The 24,455-nt window shown below is 39.5% G+C and overlaps 1 protein-coding gene across 5 annotated transcripts in view; it reads right to left on the bottom strand.

The window, feature by feature from the left end:
* The window catches only part of CREBBP (CREB binding protein), a 97,475-nt gene that overhangs the window by 66,770 nt on the left and 6,250 nt on the right, over nucleotides 1-24,455 (bottom strand). For 4 of the 5 annotated variants that reach the window (XM_056338683.1, XM_056338682.1, XM_056338681.1 and 1 more), the window contains exon 2: nucleotides 15,175-15,887. In XM_056338683.1, the coding sequence (XP_056194658.1) occupies nucleotides 15,175-15,887 (713 nt within the window). The remainder of the gene's footprint in view (nucleotides 1-15,174; nucleotides 15,888-24,455) is intronic. The other variant, XM_056338684.1, reaches the window with a different exon arrangement.

Here is a 24,455-nt window from a genome sequence, read left to right on the forward strand (position 1 = left end):
CTATCAGTCTTCCTACAAGAAAGCAAGCATCCTCACTTGCAGGTACATGCCAAGGAGCAGCACCTACCCCTGACAACACTGCTAGTTTTGTATCTTGCACCACCACCGCCTACATAAAAAAAAAAAATTCGGAGCATTAACTTTAATTGGTTGATCCAGACAGAATAGTCTGAAAGAAAAAACAAAGTAACCCCCAAAACCCTTATCTCTAAGTTAAAAGTTGACTTTCATTAACTTTTGAAGCACTGGCCCTTCTGTACAAGAATAGAAGAAGGTTATTCTGGCCAAGTATTTAGAAAAAACCAACCCAAAACAATACCACCAAATGTGGACTAGCTTGACAGCAGAAAAAATACTGAAAGGTTGATATGAGAATCAAAGAACTCAAAGCAGCATGGCTTCAGTGGAAAATAAGCCTGGCTGAAGTAATCTGATTATGATCCAATCCTGTAAACTAAAAATAGTTATCGTTGATATTCAGTTCAGTACCTACTAGATTTTTAACTAGGAAACAGTCCTACAAAGAAAGGAAGCAAGCTAGACAAGCCTGGCTGGGCTTTGAAAGCTGTGAATCTGCACAGCACTTGAACAACAGATCTGAGCTCTTAATGACAACAGGAGGTATGAAAAGAATACTCTGTAAGTGTAAAGTAACATCTTTATGTGTTTGGCTTGATGTGAATGCTATTGCAGTGATGATGACCATGCTGTTTTAGTTCTTGTTGAGCAATACATAAAAATCACAGGATTCAGAGAGGCCACAAGAACTATTCAAAGGACTGAAAGGCATGGGTACAACATACAGTCTAATTGCAATCTAATAGCCTAATCTATTTAGCTTACTATTTAAGCTTATTAATTCAATTATCTTATTATGGCAAGGACTGAAGTGATCCTAAACAACCGATTTGGGGAACAGAAAGGTGACAACACAAATGTTTAGCAAACTTATTTAGCAAAGATTATCAACAGCTAAGAGCTGAAGCTCTATAGCTTCAAAGCAAAAGTTAGAAAAAAAATGTAAGTGACCAAATACCACTGAAATTCTCAAGATTATATTAATCTTTTATCTAAATGGTGTTTCTACTTATCAAAGGAATTAACTCACCAGAGCCACAAGGCCTATAATCAAAGGTATCACGTCTGACTTTGTATCACTGTCATTTTTACATGCCTAATTCTTTATAAAATGGAATCTAATAGTAGAAAGCATATTACAAGTTCCTTTTGCTTGCCTAAAGACAATACAGAAAGGTGAGAAGAAAAAGTTATCTCAGGAATATCAAATAATCAAAAATTATCTAAGACCTTGACCAAGCTGCCAAGTCCATTAACCAAACCCAGAGACAAGTATCAAAGTCCAGGAAAGCAGAGGTGCAGTACAAAAGCCAAAATCTGCATCAAACTATCGTATCCTCCTTTGCATCACAGAACTGTATTAGACTGAGCATGACTAAGTGCAACTTCAAATGATTGCTCTTCCAATGACACAGGCTCAGAGACACAGTGGACTGCAAGATGGAATTTCATACACTCACTCATTCCAGCAGCAATTAAGTTGCTTCTTCAGACTGACATTGATTGCAGGATCACAAAACCAGTTACGCTGTTAGCTAGCTTCCTTATCCTAAGGAAACTGGGCTTAATGAACAGTGCTGTGACAATCAGTGTCCCCTCTCCTGCCCCATCCTCAAATCAGATTTTCTCTAATCACTTTGGAAATCATTGGGCAATTTGACCCATTTGTTAAAGGTCTTACAGATAATTAAGTTCCTAATATTGCCGAATAGAGAGATGGACAAGTAGATTATGAACTCAGATCAACATCTCCATGAAGAAAAGGGACAAAGACCTCTGCTATTACCCACAGCATCTAGCAGCAGGCAGTGTACCCAAGGCTCTCAATGACCCATCATTATTGCCAGTTTTGTCCTGTCAGCACCTCAGAAAGATTACCTGAGGACATGGGAGGGAGCTGAAAGCATGATAGGAAATTGTTTAGAAGACCCTTGGGGAGGGGTGCTGTGAAGAACTACAACCTCTGTAGTGGCAGCGTAAGGATACACAGCTGATCTACTGGTTATGCTACTCTCAAATCTATTTCAGCAACAGAAAACCAGGAAGGTCAGAGCCTTCCACCAAACTGTTCTCAGACCTCTGAATCTGACAAAATAGTTATAGGAGGAAGACAGAAAGACAGCCTTTTAGCAAGCCACCACTGTCCTTATATTATTCTGGACTTAATCCATGGTACAAAAACTAAAATCAATTTAACTGTAAGCCCCAGATTAATAATTTAAATTATTTCAGAGAACAGAACATGCATGTCATAATTAAGGAAAGAGAGAGAGAGCAGAGGCATCCTAGATATGATTTGTCTTGATAAAAGGCCTGATCACCACAAACTAACAGTAGCACTAAAGAGTTGCATATGTGAGAGCTTGCCTGTTCAACAGTATAAATAGCTCTAGTAAGACATCTTTGTCATGTACTATTGCTTTCTTCTAAATCCCTTGGATCTGCAAGGAAGGATGTTCCCCGTACTTCCTCCTGTTCTGTCACTGAAACAACCCATGCTAAATGCTGAGGAGACACTAACTAGTTTCCCCTTTCAAAAGCTACCTATAAACTATGATTCAGTTTTATGAATGCCTGAACTGTAACTTTAGGGTCATACCATCATCAACAGCCCTAGGTTGACCGAGCAGCTGTGAATAAATAACCCTTCTAGAGCCATTGCTACTCAGCATCTCACATGATTCATCCCAAACCCCCTATTACGTCACCGATATGTTGGAGACACTTTTCTCCTCCCTCCCTCCCTGTCTGGCATGAAATGGAAATTCTGCACTTCCCACTCTGACCCACAGATCCAAGAAGTATCCCTTGGGTTTGGTGCGAACAGAATGACTGGGTATACAGAAATGGTATACTTGTCCTGCCTCCAAGCTATCGCTGGCTGTCGGAAGTCACTACAGGACAGGGACGATTCAGAAGTTCTGTATTTGCTGCCACCAATCCATGCAATCACATGCAACCTTTCCTTTCCTCTTTTATGGGCCTCTCCAAAACCAGTCACTTCTTACTCCATTATTGGACTAAGCCTTCGAGTACCTTGTCATCAAGTTACTACACCTACTTCAAATCTGGGCTTTCAACACTCAACTTGGTTAAAAAGCTCAGCATTTTGTCCCCGTTCTCTCTTCCCATCCACTGAAATGGTTTTGCTACTAAGAAGTGCATCACCTTGCCTGATTTAAATAATTTTAACTTTCTTCCTTTCAATCTTTCTTATCTTTCTCTCAAGACAAGGAAACCAAGTAGTCAGGTACCTCAGATGTTCAGAAATTATAAATTAAAGTATACAAAGTACTGTGAATCCAAGGGTAGATCTTCTCTAAGTAACAGAGGAACATCAGAAATTCAGACAGATAGACAATTCAGCTGCTGCTAATACTGTTAGTAAGCAACAGTGGAAGAGGACAGAACTGCTTTCAAAAGGCTTATTTCTGCTTTCCAGAGTGGTAACTCAATGAGAGACAAGAGACCTATGCTTTGCCATCTACTCCGCTTCACCACCAGTTCCCAGATGAGTTTAACACGTAGAAGTTCCAGAGCTACTACGATTTGGCATCAGCCACCTGGAGTTAATCCCTCCTCAGTCCCTGTGTGCTATTGCCACAACTCCGATCAGCCGCTTTGCTTGCGCACTCAGTACAAAAGAGCAGCTTTGCAGCCAGGCACACACAGAGACCTTTGCACTTTGGACTCTTATCTCCCTCTGGTACGAAACACAAACCCCTAACACGAAGCAAGGTCCACCTAACCAATTATGGCTCTCGGAAATGTAAAAGATAGGTCCATTAGGAATTTATGTTAATTTGTGAAGCGGGAAAGACAGGCTTTCTTTACTATGTTGGCATCATCTTGTATCTGTTTACTGACAAAAATAAAGTCTCTACTAATTACTATTTTATCCTATAGTAACATGTTCCAAAAGAAAGTCACCATGGTGCTTCGAATCTATATGCCAGAGGGACAGATGGGGAAGCAAGGAAAAGATTAATCATTTTATGGCACAAAGCCAGTGGCATTACCAAAAAAAAAAAAAAAAAAAAAAAAAAAAAAAAGCAGCAAATTCCATTTCAGTGCAAGAATGGTGGCAATCCCATTATCTCGGCCGAGGTGAGAGCTCCTCACCTAAACCAATCTGCAGATTTGGCAGTTTGACAAAAATACTATTAAAAAAACAAAAACAAAACCACTCACTTTTAAAATCCGTGAGTAATGAGAACGCCCTAAAAAAAAAAGTAACATTTCAAGAATTGGTTTGGGGAATTAAATCATCATCTGGCTAGCAGCATTCAGAGGAAGCCTACCTTGTGCTCAGAGTCTCCACTCTCCTACCTCTTTAAGCTAATTGCTATAACAAAAGCCTACTGCCACAGATTCATGAAGCATTTAAGAGTTTTTTGCTCTTCAGTAGTAAACCAGCTTAAAGAAAAGTAATCAAATGTCCCGGAATGATTGTGATTTACTTTATCCTCTATTACAGGATAAAAGATTCGGTAAAGCTAGAAATAAAATTTTAGAAATTCCACTGAGAGTGAAGCCAGGTGTTTTATTACCACTTGTAGTAAGATTTGAAATTCTCTTCCAAGCATTTCACAGAGGTCAAAGACAAATTTAAGTATTCCAAGGCAACAAGACCACTTAAAATATGTACAAACGTTTTCACACAATTATTGAAATCCAGAAGACAGATTTTTGTGGGAAACCACTCTATAAATGACTGGATATACAGAGAATGAAATCTTCTAATACACTTCACTAGAAATCAACCTTTGCAGAAAAAAAAAAAAAAATATTCATATGCCTGCATTTTATATATGCTTTAATAAAGAAAGTGTCTCCAAAATTCTGCACAAGCCTGAGTGCTAATACAATGGAATATACTACAGGAAGAATCAAAGTAATTTCTGCACTGAACATCACTGTTGTACTTACAAAGCAAAAACAAAGCTCAGAAGGCTTACTTTGTAATGTGTCACCTCTGCAAATAAAAACTTCAAAGCTCTAATGGATAATTAGCCACAATTGATCAATGTATCCAATTGCTTCAAGAGCTTTTTTGAGTGCCAAGCAGAAAAAGTGGCTTTCTTCAGATAAACAAGAACTATTCTTACTACAGAAGAATAGAGAGTTAACCATAACCGCAAAAATAACTAAAGATGTTTCAAAGGTTTGTTTCATCAAGGAAATATAGCTTGGACCCAAACAGTAATTCATCAACACTTAAAAATAGGATTTTGGAAGACTGATATTCAGTTGCAATACACCTCTACAGACACTTGATTTTATATTCACAGGGCAAAACCTTTATGAGTTACTTCCAGAAGAAGCATCAGAGTGTACTAGAACACATTTATAGTCACATCAAACCCAAATTTTGTAACACAGGATCTCAACTCAAATATCCCTGTCCTCCTTGATTTCTATACTTCATCATCATCAAGCTAAATGCAAGTTTCTAAACCAACAGAAAATCTCAACACAAAGTCCATGCTTCTTCCTTTATTTTCTGTATCACAGATACACAGATACAGCCTTTTGAAACGTACCCAACAGGCCACAAAAGAACTTACAGATGTGTCTGCCAGCACCTCAGCAGTTCTGAAGTTCCAATAGTTTTGGCTGGAGACAGCAAAGTAAAAGGAGAGCAAGTCATGCTCCAAAAATTTAGTACTATAAAGAATAAACTGTTTTGGTAAGAAACACAGTAACACTAGAGATTCCCATTTATCTCCCAGAAGCTGGCCAAAGAGACATTACCAGGCTGTCTGTGCGATAGGATATTCTACAGAGGTGGGGGGAAAAAGGCAATAGTAGCTCTATAGAGCAACAGCAACAAGAAAGGTATCTCAAAAATACGATGAAAAGAGGTATTCTGTTTCCCTTCTTTACAGTATGTACTCTCCTTGACAGACATTAATCCTAAAGGAAAGGTGGAGCCACTGAAGGGAAGAGACTGTGATTCTAAAAGAAGAAATTATTCTATTTCAATCCAGAACTGAGGGTGAAGGGGAAATCAAATAGACAAGAAACAAATTTACACTACAGGTTACATTAAATATGTGAAAATAGAAAAAAAAAAATAAATCAATATAGCTTGCTCAAAACAACCACTTAGCACAAATATCATAGCTTGACATTAACAGTAACTAAGAAGAAACATAACTATAAATAATTTACACTGCTGAAGTAATTTTTAAGTAACTGTAAGAGTCAAATATGTTTATTTTGAAACACCACACCGACTTCAACAGCTACCTTGAAATCTCCCGTCATTCTGTAGAAACATGCTCTCCTTAAAGATTTAACAATTCATGTGAAGCTACCAAGAGACTTCTCACCAGGTTTTTAAACACAGCAAGATCTGATGGCCATTTTCATTCTTAAAATTGAACAGTGTGACCAGACCAGGCCTGCAGACACACGCTTCTCACTGACAGCAGCCTGCACACAGTACTATCCAGAAAAGTTATTTCAACCCAAAATGCCCAATATCACACCAAGGAAGCAAACAAAGCTCACTCCAAGGGTGAAATCCCTCCTATCTTCGACTCACGGTGTTCCAACAGTTCTGTATTTCCAGGGTACAGAGACCCTTCTAGCGTAAAGGTAGTTATTTAATTTAGTCAATTTGCCAAAAGTTTCAAAGGGCACTTGTTCTTTTGTTTGTTTTTAAAAATCCCCTTAAAAAAAAACAGAATACCACACAGACAGGACAGTATTATGCTGCAGTCACTCTGAAAACACAAAACCTTTCTGCCCCAAAACAGCAGCAACTCTGAGACTGCTAAATAATCTATTTATGACTCTCTTCTAGAAGTCTATTTCTTAGACAAGTCCTTTTGGCAAGGATGCTCCTATATTTAACGTGCTGTATTTTCATTATGATTCATTCTAAACCAAAGGCACTGCTTAGCCCCTTTTACAGCACATTATGCTGTTTATTTGCCAAACTTAAAGCAGATCATACCTCCAAACACCAAAGAATATGACTATCCTTTCAGGGCTTGAAAATCTTCAGAATATGGAACTACTAACATTTCCAGATGCTACTCAGAGGTAGTTCTTGTAGCATCAGGAGTTCAAAAATAATCTGAAGTCCTCATTCATTTAAATCCCGATTCTACAAAGTGTTTCTGGCCTTACAATTAAAGCCATTGCTTGGATTACATACATCTAAAACACAAACTATAAGCTTAGTATGCCTCTGCCCTCCCCAGTCACAGCGATTTCCAGAGTAAATACTCTTTACTGTAGTGGCAAGAAGGAGGGAGGATGAGGAGGAGAAATGAGTATGTGCCACTCAAAGCCAATGGGACAAAGCTGCAGCAGTCAAACTGTCTATTGATGCCACACACAAATGGACTTAGGCTTCCAATTAAAAAAAACCCAACAAACCACACAGTTCTGTCCTCCAAACATTCACAATAAGAAAGGCAAATGCTATTACATTTTGCCATTCCTTACACTCAGCCCTGCAAAGTAAACTCGCAATTGTGTCAGTAAGAATTCAGGAAACCGGTGGGTTTTTTTTTTAAGATGTGGGGGCAAACAGCGTATTGAATTATCTTTTCCAGTTTAAAAGTTAATCTTTAAATAAACATGAAAAATAGCCTGCCCACTATAAAGCAGACCTGGACATGTCCTGTGCAGCCTCTTGTACTGAAATTTCAAACCCCTAGCTAAGTGAGGGGATTTCAAAATTCTGAAGTGCAACTTTCAAACATGTTACTTTTTGTCTGATGGTAGAAAGCGTCCCATCTGTACTTCAACAAAGTGTTTTCCACTTGTAGAAGCCACAGGAGAACTGCCTTCTCTCACTGCTTCTCCACTCCTGACCCATTTCTTACGGAGGATGACACAGTACATATCATGCTATACATCATTTTCCAAGTTTCCTGCATTACCTTTTTTCTAAGGAAACAGACCACCAGCATTTAGTTTTTCAGACCATAATACCAGCTGCTTTGACACATTTCTGCATGTACTTCCAATTACAGGATTCCCAATACAATCACAGCTCACTGTCAAGTACAAACATTAAGTTTATCTTTTAAGTAAGAAGAGGTTTTGAGAAATGCTAAAAGGTCTTGTCATCAGAAAAGCTCCTGTGAAATAGTATCTATGTGCACAATTAGAGTCTATTAAGAAAATTACTACGACAGACACTTCCTTCTGACTGGAGTAATGAGGCATTTCATAACTTCTACACACCAACACTTAAGTTGGCAGGTTTTACTCCCTCTCAACATCTGAGTCATTTTTAACCTCTGTATTAAAAAAAAAATAAAAAATTATGAACTGCAGCAGGAAGATACATGAAGACAGTCGAAAAACAAGAAAGAAGTAATCTCAGTCACAACTACTAGTAAGGACCTGGATGTTTTTGCCATTTTAATAAACCTTCTGAAACAACACTGGAAATTCTTGCTGTGGCTTCCAAATGAACCAGTGGATGCATTAGTTTCACTTCCAAAAACTTCTTTCAGATACACTACTTAGAAATAAACCCCATTCCAACAAGAAAACTGAAGAATTACAAGATGGTAACCAGTATGATTTAGTTAGTGGCAAAATGCTTAACGTTTGTGTTGTGTTACCACAGTAGAAAATAATGGCACAACTCTACCCTGAAAAGATAGCACAAACATTTCATTTTTGTCAGCTGGATGATAAGTCAAATGCAAGTTAACAGAGACAGGCTTTTTAACTGCCCGAGCTGGAAGCAGGAGGAGGGGAAACCAAGTTGTGGTCTGTCCCCATGAAGGCTGACTGGTGTTTCTTGCAGCATTTGCCTCACAGCACTAGAGTCAAACAAAACCCAGATACCTGCTTAAGCAGAAGATAGGAGCCAAGTGACTATTGCTTCAAAGACCTTCAGTGACATTGCACAACTGCAAACGAAATGTAACTCACACACTAGAAATAGGAAACAACTCAATTTCAGGTGCCAGGAGTAAGAGTTGTGGTAACTGACATTTTTAAGTCACCAACACTCTCTGATACATCACAGTAAACTCATCCGTGGAGTACCACTTTGCATGGTCACGTTTCAAAACAAAACTGTGTTACAGGTATTTTAATTTTACTACACGTCAGTGAGTTTTGCTGTTATGTGTTTCTATATATTTATATCCTTCTTCTGTTCATATTATTATAAAAGCACATATGTCTCTTCTCAGTAAAAACGCTGTTCTGGTGATAGTTATTCAACAGAGAACCAAGCAACTGTGGTCAAAGAGTCCCCTGAAACTGGGAAGCAGCATTATTTGGAATGTGATCTGGACTGGCTACTTGTGTTTGCCAGAGGCATGGTCTGCTAGGAGACAGTCAGCTTGGCAGTCTGGTACAGACAACTTGGAGGATGAGAAGCAAATTAACTGCGAGTCATGTTAAAACATCTCAGACAGGTTGAGAGTCACCAGAGAAGCAAACAGCACAAGCAGTTTGCTAAAACACACAGAACTGCAAAGGAATGAGAACATCTTCAGCTGACTTAATTCACAATCAGCAAGCGTATCTAAATCTGGTACTTAGCTATATCAACTGGGTAATCTGTTTGAAGAAACAGTTTGCTCCGTTTTTTTTTCTCATCACGAACTTTCCTTACTGCAGATTCCTCAAAACACCAAGTCACGTAACATAACGACATACACAATGTAAGTCTATCAGAATGCTTGCTCTTTAATGTAGTTCATTCTCCTCCTAAATTTACTCAAGATTAATATCCAACACCAAAACACTACTCAGCAAAGAACAGGGAGCAAAACTGTGAATGTGCTCATCAAAGACTCATGTGTTAGATAGACAGCCAGCCTAGAAACAACAAATAACAGAATTCAGTGCTTTTATAGCTCAGCAATAAAATAAAAAAAAAAAAAAAAAAAAAGAGAGACAACTGGTTATTCTCATGGTAGACATAAAAAATGGTTTTACTGTTTTCTGAAGTTCATTTCTGGTAAGAGTTCCTCCTCCTCTTTAATCTGAAACTTCTACTGCAACATGCACTGCCATGTGGCTATTTTGGCTAAAACAAAGTTGAAAATATGTGCTATTCAAACAAATTAGGCCAATACAGTTAAGAGAAAAAACTGCTCTGAACTCATAGCAAAAATCCAGCATAATAGATCTTGATTTGCACAGTTAGCGATTATTTTAAACCTGTTAAGACTTTGATGTCAATCCTACTACTGGTACCAACTTAAATACATATGTACACAGGCAGGGAAAACTCACCAATTGTACACAGCACTTGGAAATCTGGATCTAAACTCATTACTACCAGATCACCTCCTGAAATACCACATTGGAAGATCTGCCAGCCAGATCAGCTTTTCTATCAGTTTCTCCCTGTCAGGCAGGTTCTAGCTTTAATCATTAAAAGTATTCTCCTTTAGTTTTCAAAATATGTAGAATAAGGTTACTTAAAAACTACAATCTTGCAAAGGCATTTTAAAAAAAACCCAATAATTTAATCCTCCTAACTAGGTATGAAGATACACCACCATTTTCTCCTGATCTCTTTGCAGGTTCAGACTAAGATCTGACCAAACAATTACATCCTTTTCTGGGGCTTCTGCAGATCATCAGCCACACGCAACTCCAGATTTTTCCCCTAAGTTTCTGCTGCTGGATACCAGCACATCCTTATTGGAGTGATACGGCTCTGAAGTTAATGAAGAAAAGGTGATTCCTCTTACACAATTGTATAAGGAGGCGTTACACCTTGGAAACACATGAGAAAGAAAAGACTCAAGAGTCCTACTCATCCCAATGGGACTTTACTACTTAAGGGCAAGAGCGAAAGTACCAATTAGGTGAATCACTGTCCAAAACTCTTAATTATTAAGTGCAAAAAGGAAGTTTGAGAACAATACAAACCAAACAGGAACATTCCCAAATTTTTCTGATTTTCCACAAGTTTTGATAGCAGTATTAGGAGGAGGGGAATGCACCTCAGCAAGAGACTGTACAATACCTAATCTATGGAAACACAGCTTCAAGCTCTTGCCAGCCACAATGAACTATATGGCAGCTTCATCTCCTTCGTTTGAAAAAGATGAACTCACAGCAACAGGAGAGTATGAAGCACGGAGCATGCTTGCAATGAAATGCTCATTTCTACGGAAGCAACAGGCCAACTGCTTAGCTTTGCTACTGTTTAATGACCTTGACTATCAACAAACCTTAAAAAAACAACTCTTAATTTAAAAAGATTTTCTAGATGGTTTGAACACGTCTTCTGATCTTACTGGACTTCATGCAAAAAACCAATGGTACAATACAAAAGGGCAGTTCCACTACTACTGGAAATTGCTGTGACAAGATGATCTGTTCCTCAACCTCCGTCAAGCAATAACTGTTCAAAGAAGAATCCTTCTGCTCTTTAAGCAGATTTCTTAAAGAACTTCAACCCAGTCAAATGAAAACTATCCTTGTAGTGTCGTCCAAGAGAACTGGGCCACAATGCCACAGTTACAAGAAAAACTGTTACACGGAAGGAGTCTGGTAGTGAGCAGAGCAGAGATACATACAGCAGCATAGAAGTTTACTCAGAGGTTTCTGGATGACCCCAGACAGCACAAAATCACAAAGCAGGTCCTCTAAATAAATCTGAATATGCAAATTGCACAGTCATGGTCAACAAAGCATTAAAATTCTTGCTATAGTAAGTTGTTTTATTTTTAATTCACAAAACCTTCTCAGGGACTATTCTCCCTATTTCCAAAAATATTCTAGGCTATCAAGAACATGCTATATACTCCCAAGAAAATACAACTATGACTTTAATAGCTTTTTTTTTTTAACTTGTATTGACAGGTTGTTTCTTCCAGGTGATCATATGAGATCTACGAAATCCTTTGCTTATGTGTCTCTGGATTTAGGAAGTATTTTGCTTTAATCTCTCCCTGCCAATGGAAAAACATCTGTCTTGATGTCAGCACCTTATGGCCCTCTGACAATGAGAATCAGTTAATTTTTCATTGTCTTTTTAATTGGTTAGGGGTAAGGTTAATCTGCCACCTTCGGCTTATGCAAGCATCATGAGCTTGAGTTGCCATGCTCATGCTCATTTCTTGTGTACTTCTCATTCTTTCAAGAGCTGCCTTAAAATGGCAAGTCCAGCTCAAAACTAACAGTATTGGCTTATCATGCTCCAGATGAAAAGAATCCCAGTTATTTCTGAGAGCAGGTGAAGGGATTGGATTCTGGATTATTTTTTCTTCTTCTTTTTCTCTTACCAGAAAGAATGCTTAGAAAAACATACCACAAGAAATAAAAATGGAAAAAGCAATGGAGCTTCCTTGATTTGCCTTTTACTAAAAAAGGATTAGAACAAACCATCAAGGAAGCAAGGTCTTGCACAACAGAGCTAGTCCCAGGTCATAGTCATGAGCGCTACACATTGCATATAAACACACTGAATTGAGAAAAAGGGGCTTCTGAGCCACACTTGAACGAGGTTAATCAGTGATGCACACCACTCATTTGAAGCATCATGAGAAAACCCTAGTTCAAAAATTTTAGTTTTTCTTCTGCATTTTTATTTCACACCTCTTTCTTTCCCTCAGGATATACTGCTTGAGAGTTTGCTTACAGCCTCACACAGTTCTTCAAGCGTGATGGCAGCTACATTCTAAACCGTTTAGTCAAGTTCGGCACATTCACTATTAGGTAGATTAGCTGCCTCACCACTTCTGTCGCTGCTCTTTGAATCTTTTAAGCTGAATACATCAGGTGGCAAACATCAGGGAACAGGAGGTAAAAATACCAAGCCAACCCACATTCTCCTTCAGCACAAATTTCAGTTTCAGAAGAACAAACCTAGCGTGCTCTCTTACTTTTCTTAAAAGCCTTCATCACAACTGGAGCATCAATAAGAGAAAAAGCTAACACACAATCACAGTTGATAATACTATTAGGACAATAAACTGGGGATGGGAAGAGACTAGAAAAGGATGCCAATCCTCAAATGCCTACTGAGGAAAATGGCAAAAGTGGAGAATTCATCAGAAGAAAATTCAGGCAGCAAGTAATTTGTTCCAAAATGGAAACACAAAATAATTTGTGTAAAACACTGAGCTCACTTGCTCTCCTGCTAAGAGAAAATTAAGATGCAAATAAAGTACAACTTCTTTAAAACAACACAATTCTTGTAAGCTTCATCTTGTTCAAGAGATGGAGCCCTGGAAAACAGCAATTTTTCTAAGTTTGCCACATTTAAAAAATTGTTTTCTCTTAAGTGCTAGCACCTCCACAGAAGCACCATTTTAACACTTACGCTCAGTCCTACTTCTTCAGTTTCTCCAAACAACTATGTAAGAACTTCTGAAAGCACTGATTTTGCTCTAATCTCTTGGAAATGCATCACCAGTGCTAAGCACAGCACTGCATATGAGGACAAACCAATGATTTACATAATACAGATACATCCACTATTCTTTTTACAACGTATTGCTTGTTCAAGTAAACTTTTACTTTACTTCCTGAACGTATGCTAACTGAGAAATTCCAGCTCGCCTTCCCAAGCTGGTGAATCCCATTTGCAGCTTCAATCAGGCTAAGACTGAAATCCTTGAAAAATGGAATTTGTCCGAGTGCTGGCCTGTTCTTTTACCAGGGGTGAGTTTGCTTAAAATAAACAAAGAAATCACAGAATGTTCCCCACCAGGTTAATACCATACCAGGTTCATAAGACGACCACCTTAGGCAAGTCCCTTTGCTTTGGGGCAATTCTACTTCAGTTAGTTCACGTAGAAAATTAGTAGTTTCACCACATAACTGTACAGTGGCTAGGAAAAAATCTACTTGTAAGTAGAATTTGGATATTGATGAGTTTATAGAAACAAACCAGATAATTGGAATTTCTCACTGCTCCCACAAATGTCAAAGAAAACCAAATGAAAGATAAGCTAATTTTCTTTCTGTGCAGACCAACCCACTCCACGTAACAAATTTAGCTGATTCAGAAGCTGGAGACTGCTACGTCCACTTTCACATGCTATGACCTTCACTCAGACCACAAACAACTCTTCCTTAAGCAAAGGGATCCCTTCCACTGCGGAGAATGCTTTTTGGGTTTTATTTTAAAAACTAAAAATTAACTATACAGTACTCCACAATGATGTCAGCATTTCTTCAGAGAAGATGACATACACTTATGTCAGGCAATGCAATTTTTTCCACGATGCCTAACACAGCAATGATTTAACATTTATGTCTTAATAAACAACAATGATAATGACTATGATGTATGAACAGATCAAATACCATAGATGATAAAGTATCTTTTTCCATGTACCAGAACATGGTGGGTTTGCCATGAAAATTTCATGAAGGAACTGTACCAAAGCAACACAGACAAAGAGATGAGGCACACTGCTATCCAACCATAAGACAGGAGGAGCAGCAATCAAAACACTCATCTACGCTTACAACTGGAAAATGAAGAACTAAAAAGCAATGACTATATTGAGCCAGGACCAGAGCAGCACCCCAAGACAGAGGCAGATATTTCCACCTGCATATATTCCCTGCCCTGATGTGCAATGGCCACCGAACTATAACTTCTTGCCCACACGCTGCCCCTCCCTTTCACCGAGTTTGCATTAGCTTGGCAATCTATGTGAAATTTGCTGTTTTCACATCAGTTCCCCTGTGTCTGACAAAGATTCACTGCACACCTGTTGACAGCGGTCCTTGACAAGACAACCAACTGCTACACCTCTCTGTTCAGTCTACTTTCACACTACTTTAGAAGACAGGGTTGCCTGGCAGCTGAACTGAGATCCTGCACAGAAGTAATGATCTGCTTCCTTTTTGCAGGATTACTCTACTCTTTTCTAATTCACCCCAAGACACTAACCAACTTTTAACTTCAAGGATGTGTTTTTCAATGAGTGCTTTCTGACGACATGAGAAATACTGTTTCAATTATCTTGCTTTCACAATGTCACTGGTTGACTGAAACAGATAACTACAGACCCAAGAAAGTGCATTCTTCAGCTCTGTTCCAGAAAAGGATCTACTACATTTTCTAAACACCTGTATGGAGAAAAAACAAGTGCGATAAATAGAATATATTAAATTATATGTACATACTTTTGTCATTGCTCCTGTCTGTGCTGTGTTCAGTCCGGTGTGACCAGTCATCTGTGGAGATACTTGGGTTAAAGTCTCTGCCAGCACACTGCCTGCATTCCCCTGCATGGCAGGGGCAGAATATTGCATTCCTGCTCCCCTTCCTCTTCCAGCTGCCCCAAGAGATCCATTCATTACCTGCCCTTGTCCTTGCTGAGGCTGATTCATTAAACTGTGACCAGAATTACTGTTGAGAAGGCTCTGGTGTGTCTGACTGAAATTAGTATTCATACATATCCCAGGTCCAGTCTGTGATGTTGCAGGGCTGCTTGTCACCAACCCCACTTGTTTTTGTGCTTGAGAGTTCAGAGTTTGTGATGCAGGTGTGGTAGGTCCAGAGGTGCTGGCTGCTTGCTTTGCCAGGCCTGAAGCAGAAGAGTCTCCCGAGTTTAAAGGGCTCTTACCCATAGCACCCAGATTACCGATATTAGCACTGTTCGGCTGCCCTTGAACTTGACTACCAACTCCCTGCTGGACAGGGCTGTTTGAGTTCACATTTCCAATTCCTGGGTTTAAGGAAGAGCTGCTGCCTCCCCTTAGAAGTTCAGAAAGTTGTTTGTGTTTGGAAGCTGCATCTGGAACAAGGTTCCCACTGCTGTTTAAAAGGCCCAACTCGCCATTTGGGATCAGCTCATCAGGAAGATCATTTTCCAAGTCAAACAAAGATCCAAAATCTACAAGTTAAAACAGAAACACAGGTGAGAAAAACATAACAAGTAACTAACATATTCATTTACATTACTTTGTACTAGTCTTAAACAGCAACCTGCATCAAGGTACATCTTTACTCAAGACTTAATATTGCCAGCAAACAAGGGTCCCCGTGACATGAACTCCAGAATCTTTCATACAGCATAGCTGATGGTACACACTGTGCACAAAACCACAGAGGGCAGAGCACTGGCTAGTAAGTAGTTTTTTCCCCAAGATTTCTGACAAAACACTGTACCAAACTTAAGAAATGTGGCGTGAATACAATGATTTAACCTAACTACTAAATTTCTCTTGTTTTGGCTAAAAGAAGGCAGCAGAAATAGAGATCTTTCCCTCTGTTGATTTACTCTCCCAGAAGAGCGATTACATCACCTTCTCCGACCTCCTACGTAATCCCAAGCCACCGCATTTCACCCAACAATCCTATCTCAACGCTGTAATTTATGTATGCGCGTGGACAAAGAACATCTTCCTGCTAGGCGTCAAGCTTGATCGAAAGCTTCTTCGGTAGTTTGATCCCAGCCTCACATATAAACATGTTTAGTATCAGTTTCTATCACTGATCTGTATTACAATCCACTACCTCAGAAGATCCCAAAAGGCACTCAACATTTTTTCCTCATAATGTCTCTTGAATCAAGTCACTTCTCAACCCCCTAACAGCTCAAAAAAATTCAAATTGCTCTCTAAATGCCCAGCCCTCATTTATCATGCCCAATATTGACAGAAGTAATCCACACACTCTCCAGATGAGCAAAATAAATCAATCAAATCTTCATTAAGCCACTTGAAGGACTGCTCTCTGCCTGGCTGGAACATCCAGACTGATAAAAAGTGGTGGGAGTTCTTTTGTGGGTTTTTTTTTAAAAGAGCAACTCAGGTTCACTAAAATACTGTTACACAGACACATGCAACGTTACTGTGGTATGCGACTAAAATTATGAAGTTGCTTGACTGTATACAGGTACCTGAATGTGAAAGTAAAAGTTATATATTTGAAGACATAAGGACAAGTGCATACAGTGACATTAATAAATGTGTAAGTAAAGCAGGCTCAATTCATAAGAGAAGTTGTTCAAACACACAGCACATGTCAGAGAAGTCTTCCAGTCAAAGGATATGATGTGAACCGACCCCTTTTTTCTGTAACAGAAATGTGTGAAAACTTTATTTTGCTCCACCAAAGCCAGCCCTGAAAAACCCTAGTCACTCGCAGTAAGCAACAGACAAACCAAGTTTTTTCCAGGTTATAGCACACAAAAGTTCTCTTCTAAAGAAGGGCATCCCCAAAGCTTCATTGTTTTAAAGTTTAATTCACTCTTCAACCACAAGAATTTGGTGCAAGACTCAGGTTGCAAAAGTGGCAAAGCAAAAAGTTCAGCAAGTGACAGCCTGGAGCACACTAACCGCATTGAAGAGAAACAACAAAAACCAAACACCGCGTAACCTGTAGCACAAAGCTAGGATGCATTACCAACACATCTCTGTACATTTAACACTGCGCATTTCGTCAGCATTCAAATTTTCAATGCAACCTAAATGAATAAATAAGAGTAAAGATTTTCAGGTGTGTTGCAATGACCCATGAATTACATAAACAGTCACAGTAAGCATACACAAAAATGTTAAATTCTGCCTGTTTTGAGGTGCTCACAGCAGCATATCCTTTAGGGGCCCACATCTTGCCATCAGTACCTACTGAAGGCAACAGGCTCTGAAGAATCCTTCCAGGTCTGCACGACGTTGGCTGCAACAACACACACCCCAGCTCAGAACAGACCTCCTGTTCCCTCTCAAGCAGGGAAGTAACAAACTAACATTTGTGTTAGCTAGGTTCATTGAAGTATTTTTCATTTTCTCTTACTTACTGCCTTTCCCTTCAGCTTACTTCACCTTTTCAGCTTGCCTTTTACAGAAATTCCGTCAACTACATTCCTTTCGGCAATCGCTTCAGCTCATCTCCTCTTCCCAACACCACCACTTGACACTATGCTGCAATTTGTGTCTCTTCCCATGTATTTCGGTTCTACTTTCCTTCTTTCAAGCTTTCATGATTTTTTTAACCTTCCATCCTTCTCTAACCCCTCTCTGATGAAAATCTCAGTGCCTGTTTTCAGTGTCAAGCCCCATTTGGCTAGCAGTGAGTCCTCGGTGCCCGGGTCCCAGCCATGCAGCCCCTGGTCACCGGCAGGTTCCACCGCAGGCGGCTGCAGCCTGGAGCACAACCAAAGCCACCTGCCTGCACGTCACGAAGGGTGGTGAACACAGGGTCTGTGGCTGAGGTTTTGCCTTTGTTAAATTGCTCTCGTCATCCTGGCTGGCTGCTAAGTTCAAGGTTTACAGCACTTGATCAGACAACTTTTGTAAATCCCATGAAACAGTGTTTTTGAAAGCTTCTGCCCCAAAATTGTATTTCATGAACAAAAGATGCATGTGCGTGCACACACAGGGCCAGGGGCAGAGAAGTGACAAAATGCGGAGGGGGCAAGATGTTGCTGTGGCTTCAAAAGAGAAAAGTATTTTTTTCCTGTTGTATTTCAAAATGGGATGCTGGAGTCTAAGTGCTCAGATTGTTTTTGTTTGGCTGGCTGGACTCTGAACAGTCTTGCCAGAGCCAAGAACTGGAAATGTTTTTGCAGTTTACAAAAAGAGTGAAGAAAGCATTTGGGAATACTGCCTCTTAAAACCTAAAATAATCTACCACTTAAGCTCCCGTAAGGCTATACATTTAACGTTAGGCATGGAAAGTTTACAGCTTTGCCAGCAGGAAAATAAAAGGAAGGTAAAAAGCTTAGCACAGTGGTCATGTAAAAATTCACCGAGTATTCAAGTGTTCAGGCAATGATTAATCTTCTTGCTTTTGTATTTTAATCAGTCACGTACGTTAAAAACATCAACACAAGGCACATTTTACAACAGTCATAAAACGCAACAGAAAACAAAAGCCTACTTGAGCATGTCTGCAACAAATCCATAAAGAGATTGTCTTGCCAGTTATCAAAATAATAAATATATTTACACACATATTAAAAAATCTGCCATAATAAGAATGCAGTCCATTTCTACTGATAGCGAAATTTAAGGTAACTTCAGTCCCCCCATCCTCATGAGAAAAACACAACCAATCCCATACCCAATGCTTCAACGATTTCTCAAAGTCAATGGCAGTTACCAAGCTTAAAAATTGAGATGCCTTTGCCTTTACATACTGTTATCTGAAGCTCAAAAAACACCTATACCTAGGAGTCCCATTCCAACTACCGAGCTTTGTACCTGCTCCGTCTCCCAAACCTGCCGCTTACCTAGCACGCCAGGGAACAGAAACAGTGGTCTTCAGTTTAAAGGAGGATAGACTCCCTTGACTCGTAAGGCACACGTCTAACGTCAGCGCTCAGGAAGCAGTAGAGCCGACAAAGGCTGCAGAAACCTACTTTGTAACATGTCGTCTCTAACAGAGCACTTCCAATCCTAAACGTCTCACCTTTCATTACCTCTTGTTACATAAAATCAAACGTCCTCTTAACAGGAAAGCGCCAAAACCCAGAGGTAACATCTTTCAGAAGGGATGGAAAAGCACCAGGAAACTACAACACCCCCATTCTTTCCAAAGGGCTCCTTTTCCAATTTGAGAATTTTGCATTCTTTGAGCTGCTATTTTCACAAATAGAAGATAACCACACTTGAGATACACTCTCTCCTAATTTCAGTTTTATGAGCTTAAATGTCACAGTTTTCTGCCTTCCTGGACAACACTTTCAGCAACCAGAATAAAAAAAAGCTGTTCTGTTTCCTTCTAAGCCTTCTCAGAAGAAAAAAAATCCACTGTGCTGTGTTCTCAAGGCAGAACATTTTCATCTGTATGACTATTTGCAACTGTTATCAGGAGACTCTTTGTTAACACACATGTTCAATCAATTAACTTGTTCCAATGTCATATTTTTTTTCCCTTTACCCCAGCCTGGAGAGGTGACAAACATGCTAAGGTATTTCTTTACATGATTTATTATCTCAAACATATCACACAGCAAGCAGGAGGGGAACTATCAAATTCAGTTTCATTTTTTACAGCATAATCGCCACTTGAAACGCAACTGGGTGTTTTCCTGTCACAAACTTTTGACTGCCCATCCATGGAGCAGACACTGAAGTCACACTGCAGTCCCAGTACACAAGCAGTATTTTCACCATGCTTTTCTTGCATGCCAACATAGCTGTTACATTTCAGTGAGTCCAATTTTGTTTTGTAAGACTTCTTTCAATCATGCCAGACCCCAGCAGACAAAGCCTCAACAGTTCAGAGCTCCAGCCATTCCCTAAAATTTGATGTCAGGTAAATCAACTCAATAGTCATACTGTTTGGTGCAGTCAGCAATTACTACATCCATTCCACCCTCCTTTTGAGGTTTGAGGATTCTATAATTTATTGTTTCATAAAAGACAATTAGCATATTTAATGTTTCAGAGCAATTAAACACCATCTTCACAGAAAAAAATAAAATAAGGAAACTTTATATTAGCATCTTAATCTAATCAGAAACGCAGAAAGATTGCAAACTGACATGCATCCGGACCTCAGCTTTCAGAGGAGCAGCATCACTTTTTCAGAAGACGATGTTTACCAAGCAGGTTGAGAAAGAGCACGATGAGGGATCGGACTGGGCCAAGGAGAGCCTAACGGCTGGGTGGAGGGCAGTGAGGTGGAAATGAGAAATCTAGTAGCAGGCATCTGCTACTTAAAGACAAGAATTATGGCTGACACAATAAGAGATTCTGATACCCAAGTTTCTTTCTGCCTGATCTTTTCAACTACTTGCATTTGGGATAAGAAGGAAATACAGTCTGGTTGGCTCAGTCCTAATCCAGTGGACTAGTCAAAATTCAAATATATCGATACACAGAAACGAGCCTCACCTGGCATTCTAGGTATGTGCTTGTAGGAAACTCATTGGAATAATTATCACAGTACTCTCTTGCTTACAGACTCACAGTTACTCAGGTTAGAAGGAACATCAGTAGGTCTGTCGCCCAGCCCCTCAGCTTCTTCTGAAAAAGCAAATGCTCCAGCCCCCGACCTCATCGGTAGCCCTTCATTAAACTGACTCCAGCTCATCCATGATCTTCTCAGTGATGGAAGGGACGCTGACCTGTCTCTAGTTGCCTGTACTGTCCTTTTAGCCTTTCCTGAAAATGTGTATAACAATTGCCTCCTCTTCCTTTTTCTGTGGCTGGGATTTTAGGGATAGGGAGATTGAGAAGGCAGCATTTGTTCTACCACACTTCCTTTGCAACTTGTCTTCTGGCAAAGCGTGACTCTCCCGGTAAGATGGATACCATTCAGGGTACAGACATGCAACTAAGCAGCGACACAGTTCCTAAAAACAATCAGATTACAGCAATTTTGTGCATCCCAATAACCAAAAGGGATGCTATCAGCTTAGAATCTAGTTAGTTAGTCTTAAGTTAAAGTAGCTTCAAGCTCCTAAAATCTTCCACAATCCATTTTTGTAAGACTTCAGCAATGAAGTGACTTTTCAAAACTGAAGCTCATTACACAGAGCAAACAAATCAAAAAGCTAATGAAAAAGAATCAGCTCTGTTCTAACCTCTACTGCAATACTACCAGTACTATTGATTCAGTTTAAAAAATGCTCCTGACACCAGCTCGAACACCAGACAGAAAAGTCAGGACGGGGATAATGCACGTACCTATACCCCCTATACCACAACTAACATGCGTGGTAACAACTGCTTGATACAGGAAAGACCAAATGCTCTGCCCCCAGCTTCTTACTCACCTCCTGAAAAGAGAATAGTATAAATGAAGATCCTTCCTTGATTACGTCAAGTTTAGTTCCTAGCCTCTCTTTCCACTTGCATGTTGTGTATCACAAACCTCAAGTTTCTCTCTACTGTACTTACCCAAATTGTTTTCATTATGAGCACAGCAAAAGAGAGATGGCGGAGACAATCTGTGCTAAAGGTCCAGAAAAACCTAAGATACTAGCTTCTTTCAGGAATAATACCCATCGTCAGATCTACCCTTTCATTAAAAAAATAAAATAACAATGAAAAAATAATCAGATTACTTGCATGTTCCACTATTTCAAACAAAGCAGTATATAAGGGCACGTTAAATGCATCTGGTACCAAAGTTAATAGACAGAAACAAAAACAAAAAATGCATTCAGATAAGCAGCTCTCACCTCTTCCCAGATGCCAGAGGGGAATACAACCAAAATAACCCCCAAAAGCTGTGGCAGAAGCAGCCCAACAAGAACCCTCCCTCTGCTCTGTTCTTGGAAGCATCAGACAGCCAACAATGGATTGACTTTGCTTTCCTCTGGTCCTACAAAGCCTCTCCATAACCATCCTTCCTCTTAATTGTTTCCCAAAGTGTCTTTGCTATTTTGACACTATTGCTGTGTCTGCTCTTGTGAGTCACTTTAAATCCTACCCAGCAGCATCAACAATGTGGACATGACTATTGTCACACTGCATGTGGCAATTGCGCTACACGTGCTTACTGACCAGAAGGCTTCAGTAATTTTCTTTGCTCTAAGAGCAGAAATCTAGACAGAAGGAAGAGGTCGTAAGCAATCTGCCTATAGACTGGAAGACCAACCACTGGTAACATCAGCTTCCCATTCGCAAGATCATCCTGATGAAGTATTTCAGGGTTCCTGGAGTACATGAACAGAAGCGAGACGGCCTTCTCATCCTACCACAAACACACACGTCTTTTCTGGTGCCCTACAGCTGACAAAACATTTACGTTCAGGATGACCCTTTAAAGAGGAATCATCTGAGAATCCAGTAATTAATAGTAGGCACTAGCATACATACACTTGCATACAACAGTAGGCAGCATAAAATGCACCGTTTGTACCAAAACCAAGAGTGTTTGCACGCGAATGCCTTGAGTCAGCTCACACAACTGACAGATCCAACTGCTTCACATTAAGGCTGTGCCATCCTCACTGCACATCTGGAAAAAAGTCCAAAGATCACACAAAACCACATGAATTATCTTGACAAACAAACTGAAACTGTGACTTTCCCTGGCCACAAACTTCTTTAAATACATGGGTCAACACAAGGTGTTTCAGATTTTAAACTGTTCAGTCCTCCATCCTCCCCACAAAGAGCCACATGTTCTCACCAACAGCATGGGTGGTGAGAACTCCATGCTCAGTATCGTCTTCTAGCTCAGGCTGCTTCCAACACTCCCTTCAGCTACACCAGCCCTTCTCTGAAATCTCCCACCTTTACACGCCTTCTGTAACAGAAGCACCGAACAGGCCTATTCTGCAAAGACCAAAATAGCACTGATTAATATATAAAGTAGTATTATGAAACAAACAAACAAACAGTGTTATGCAAGATTACTAAGAAACTGGCAAGTTTTGCACCTCCTTTATGATGTATAATAGCTGCAAAAAGTGTCATTAAAACAAAGAACAGAAACACACTTTTTCCTATTTCTGATACCAAATTATAAGTGAAGGGTCATTTGCTCAGCAACTCAAATTCAGCTGTGCAAGAACATACAATACAAAATCAAATGCCCATAAGGAAGCAACAGCAGACATGTGCGTAAAACTAATGATTTTTATATATTTCACTCTAAAAAAGCTTCCAACCATAACTGACTGAACACAAAAAACCCCAATGCCCTCACAAATCTATTTTATTTTAAAGCACTGATTTCAGCGAGATGCGGCTGTTCTGAATCATTCGCATTAATACTTTCCTTAAAGGAGTTTATGAACCTTAGGAAAAAACTTCACAGCCGCTACAAAACAGATTTACATTCAGTACTTACTGAATTCAAGTCTCTCAGTAATTTCCACATCTCTTTGCTCCACTAGATGAAACTATACAGGAGATGACACAGAAGCCATGTCATCAACACCACCTACTAAAACAGCTATCGAAGTACCAGCAGTGGTAAAGCTGGGCAGAATGAGCGAGAAGCTCACAGTCTTCAGGTGTGACACACATGAACAGGGGTTGGAATATAATATTTCATTTTCCTTCTCACTGTGTAACAGAAAGTAGCTAGCTCCGATGTCTGCCTCAGAGATATCTAACAGCAGCAAGGAAATAATGTCTACCTGTGAGCCTGGGAGGCACGTCACCAAGAAAGAGCAACTCACTGTCTTCCTGAGGAAGTTCCCACAGTATTAAAGATGACCATCAGAGAAGGAGATTATTTTAGAGACTTATAGATGTATAAATAAAAATATACACACACACAAAGTTATTGCAAATCAAAAGATACTGCATTTATCCAATGTTCCAAATAAGATCCTTATTTCTCAAAGGTGGTGAGTAAGAAAAAAAGGCAAGACGAAGCAAAGCTTTTGAAGAGGATATGTTAAGAAATTTGGATTCTGAATTATGATTGCCAATTACCAGTGATAATAGAAGTTTCAGTTTTCTTTTTATTCACACTACGATTCTGCACAATACTTGACAGTATTTGTTGAGACATCTTTATTAAAGAGAGTTTTCCAAATAAAAGATTT

This window comes from Falco biarmicus, chromosome 4, assembly GCF_023638135.1.
Source record: "Falco biarmicus isolate bFalBia1 chromosome 4, bFalBia1.pri, whole genome shotgun sequence".
NCBI lineage: Eukaryota > Metazoa > Chordata > Aves > Falconiformes > Falconidae > Falco > Falco biarmicus.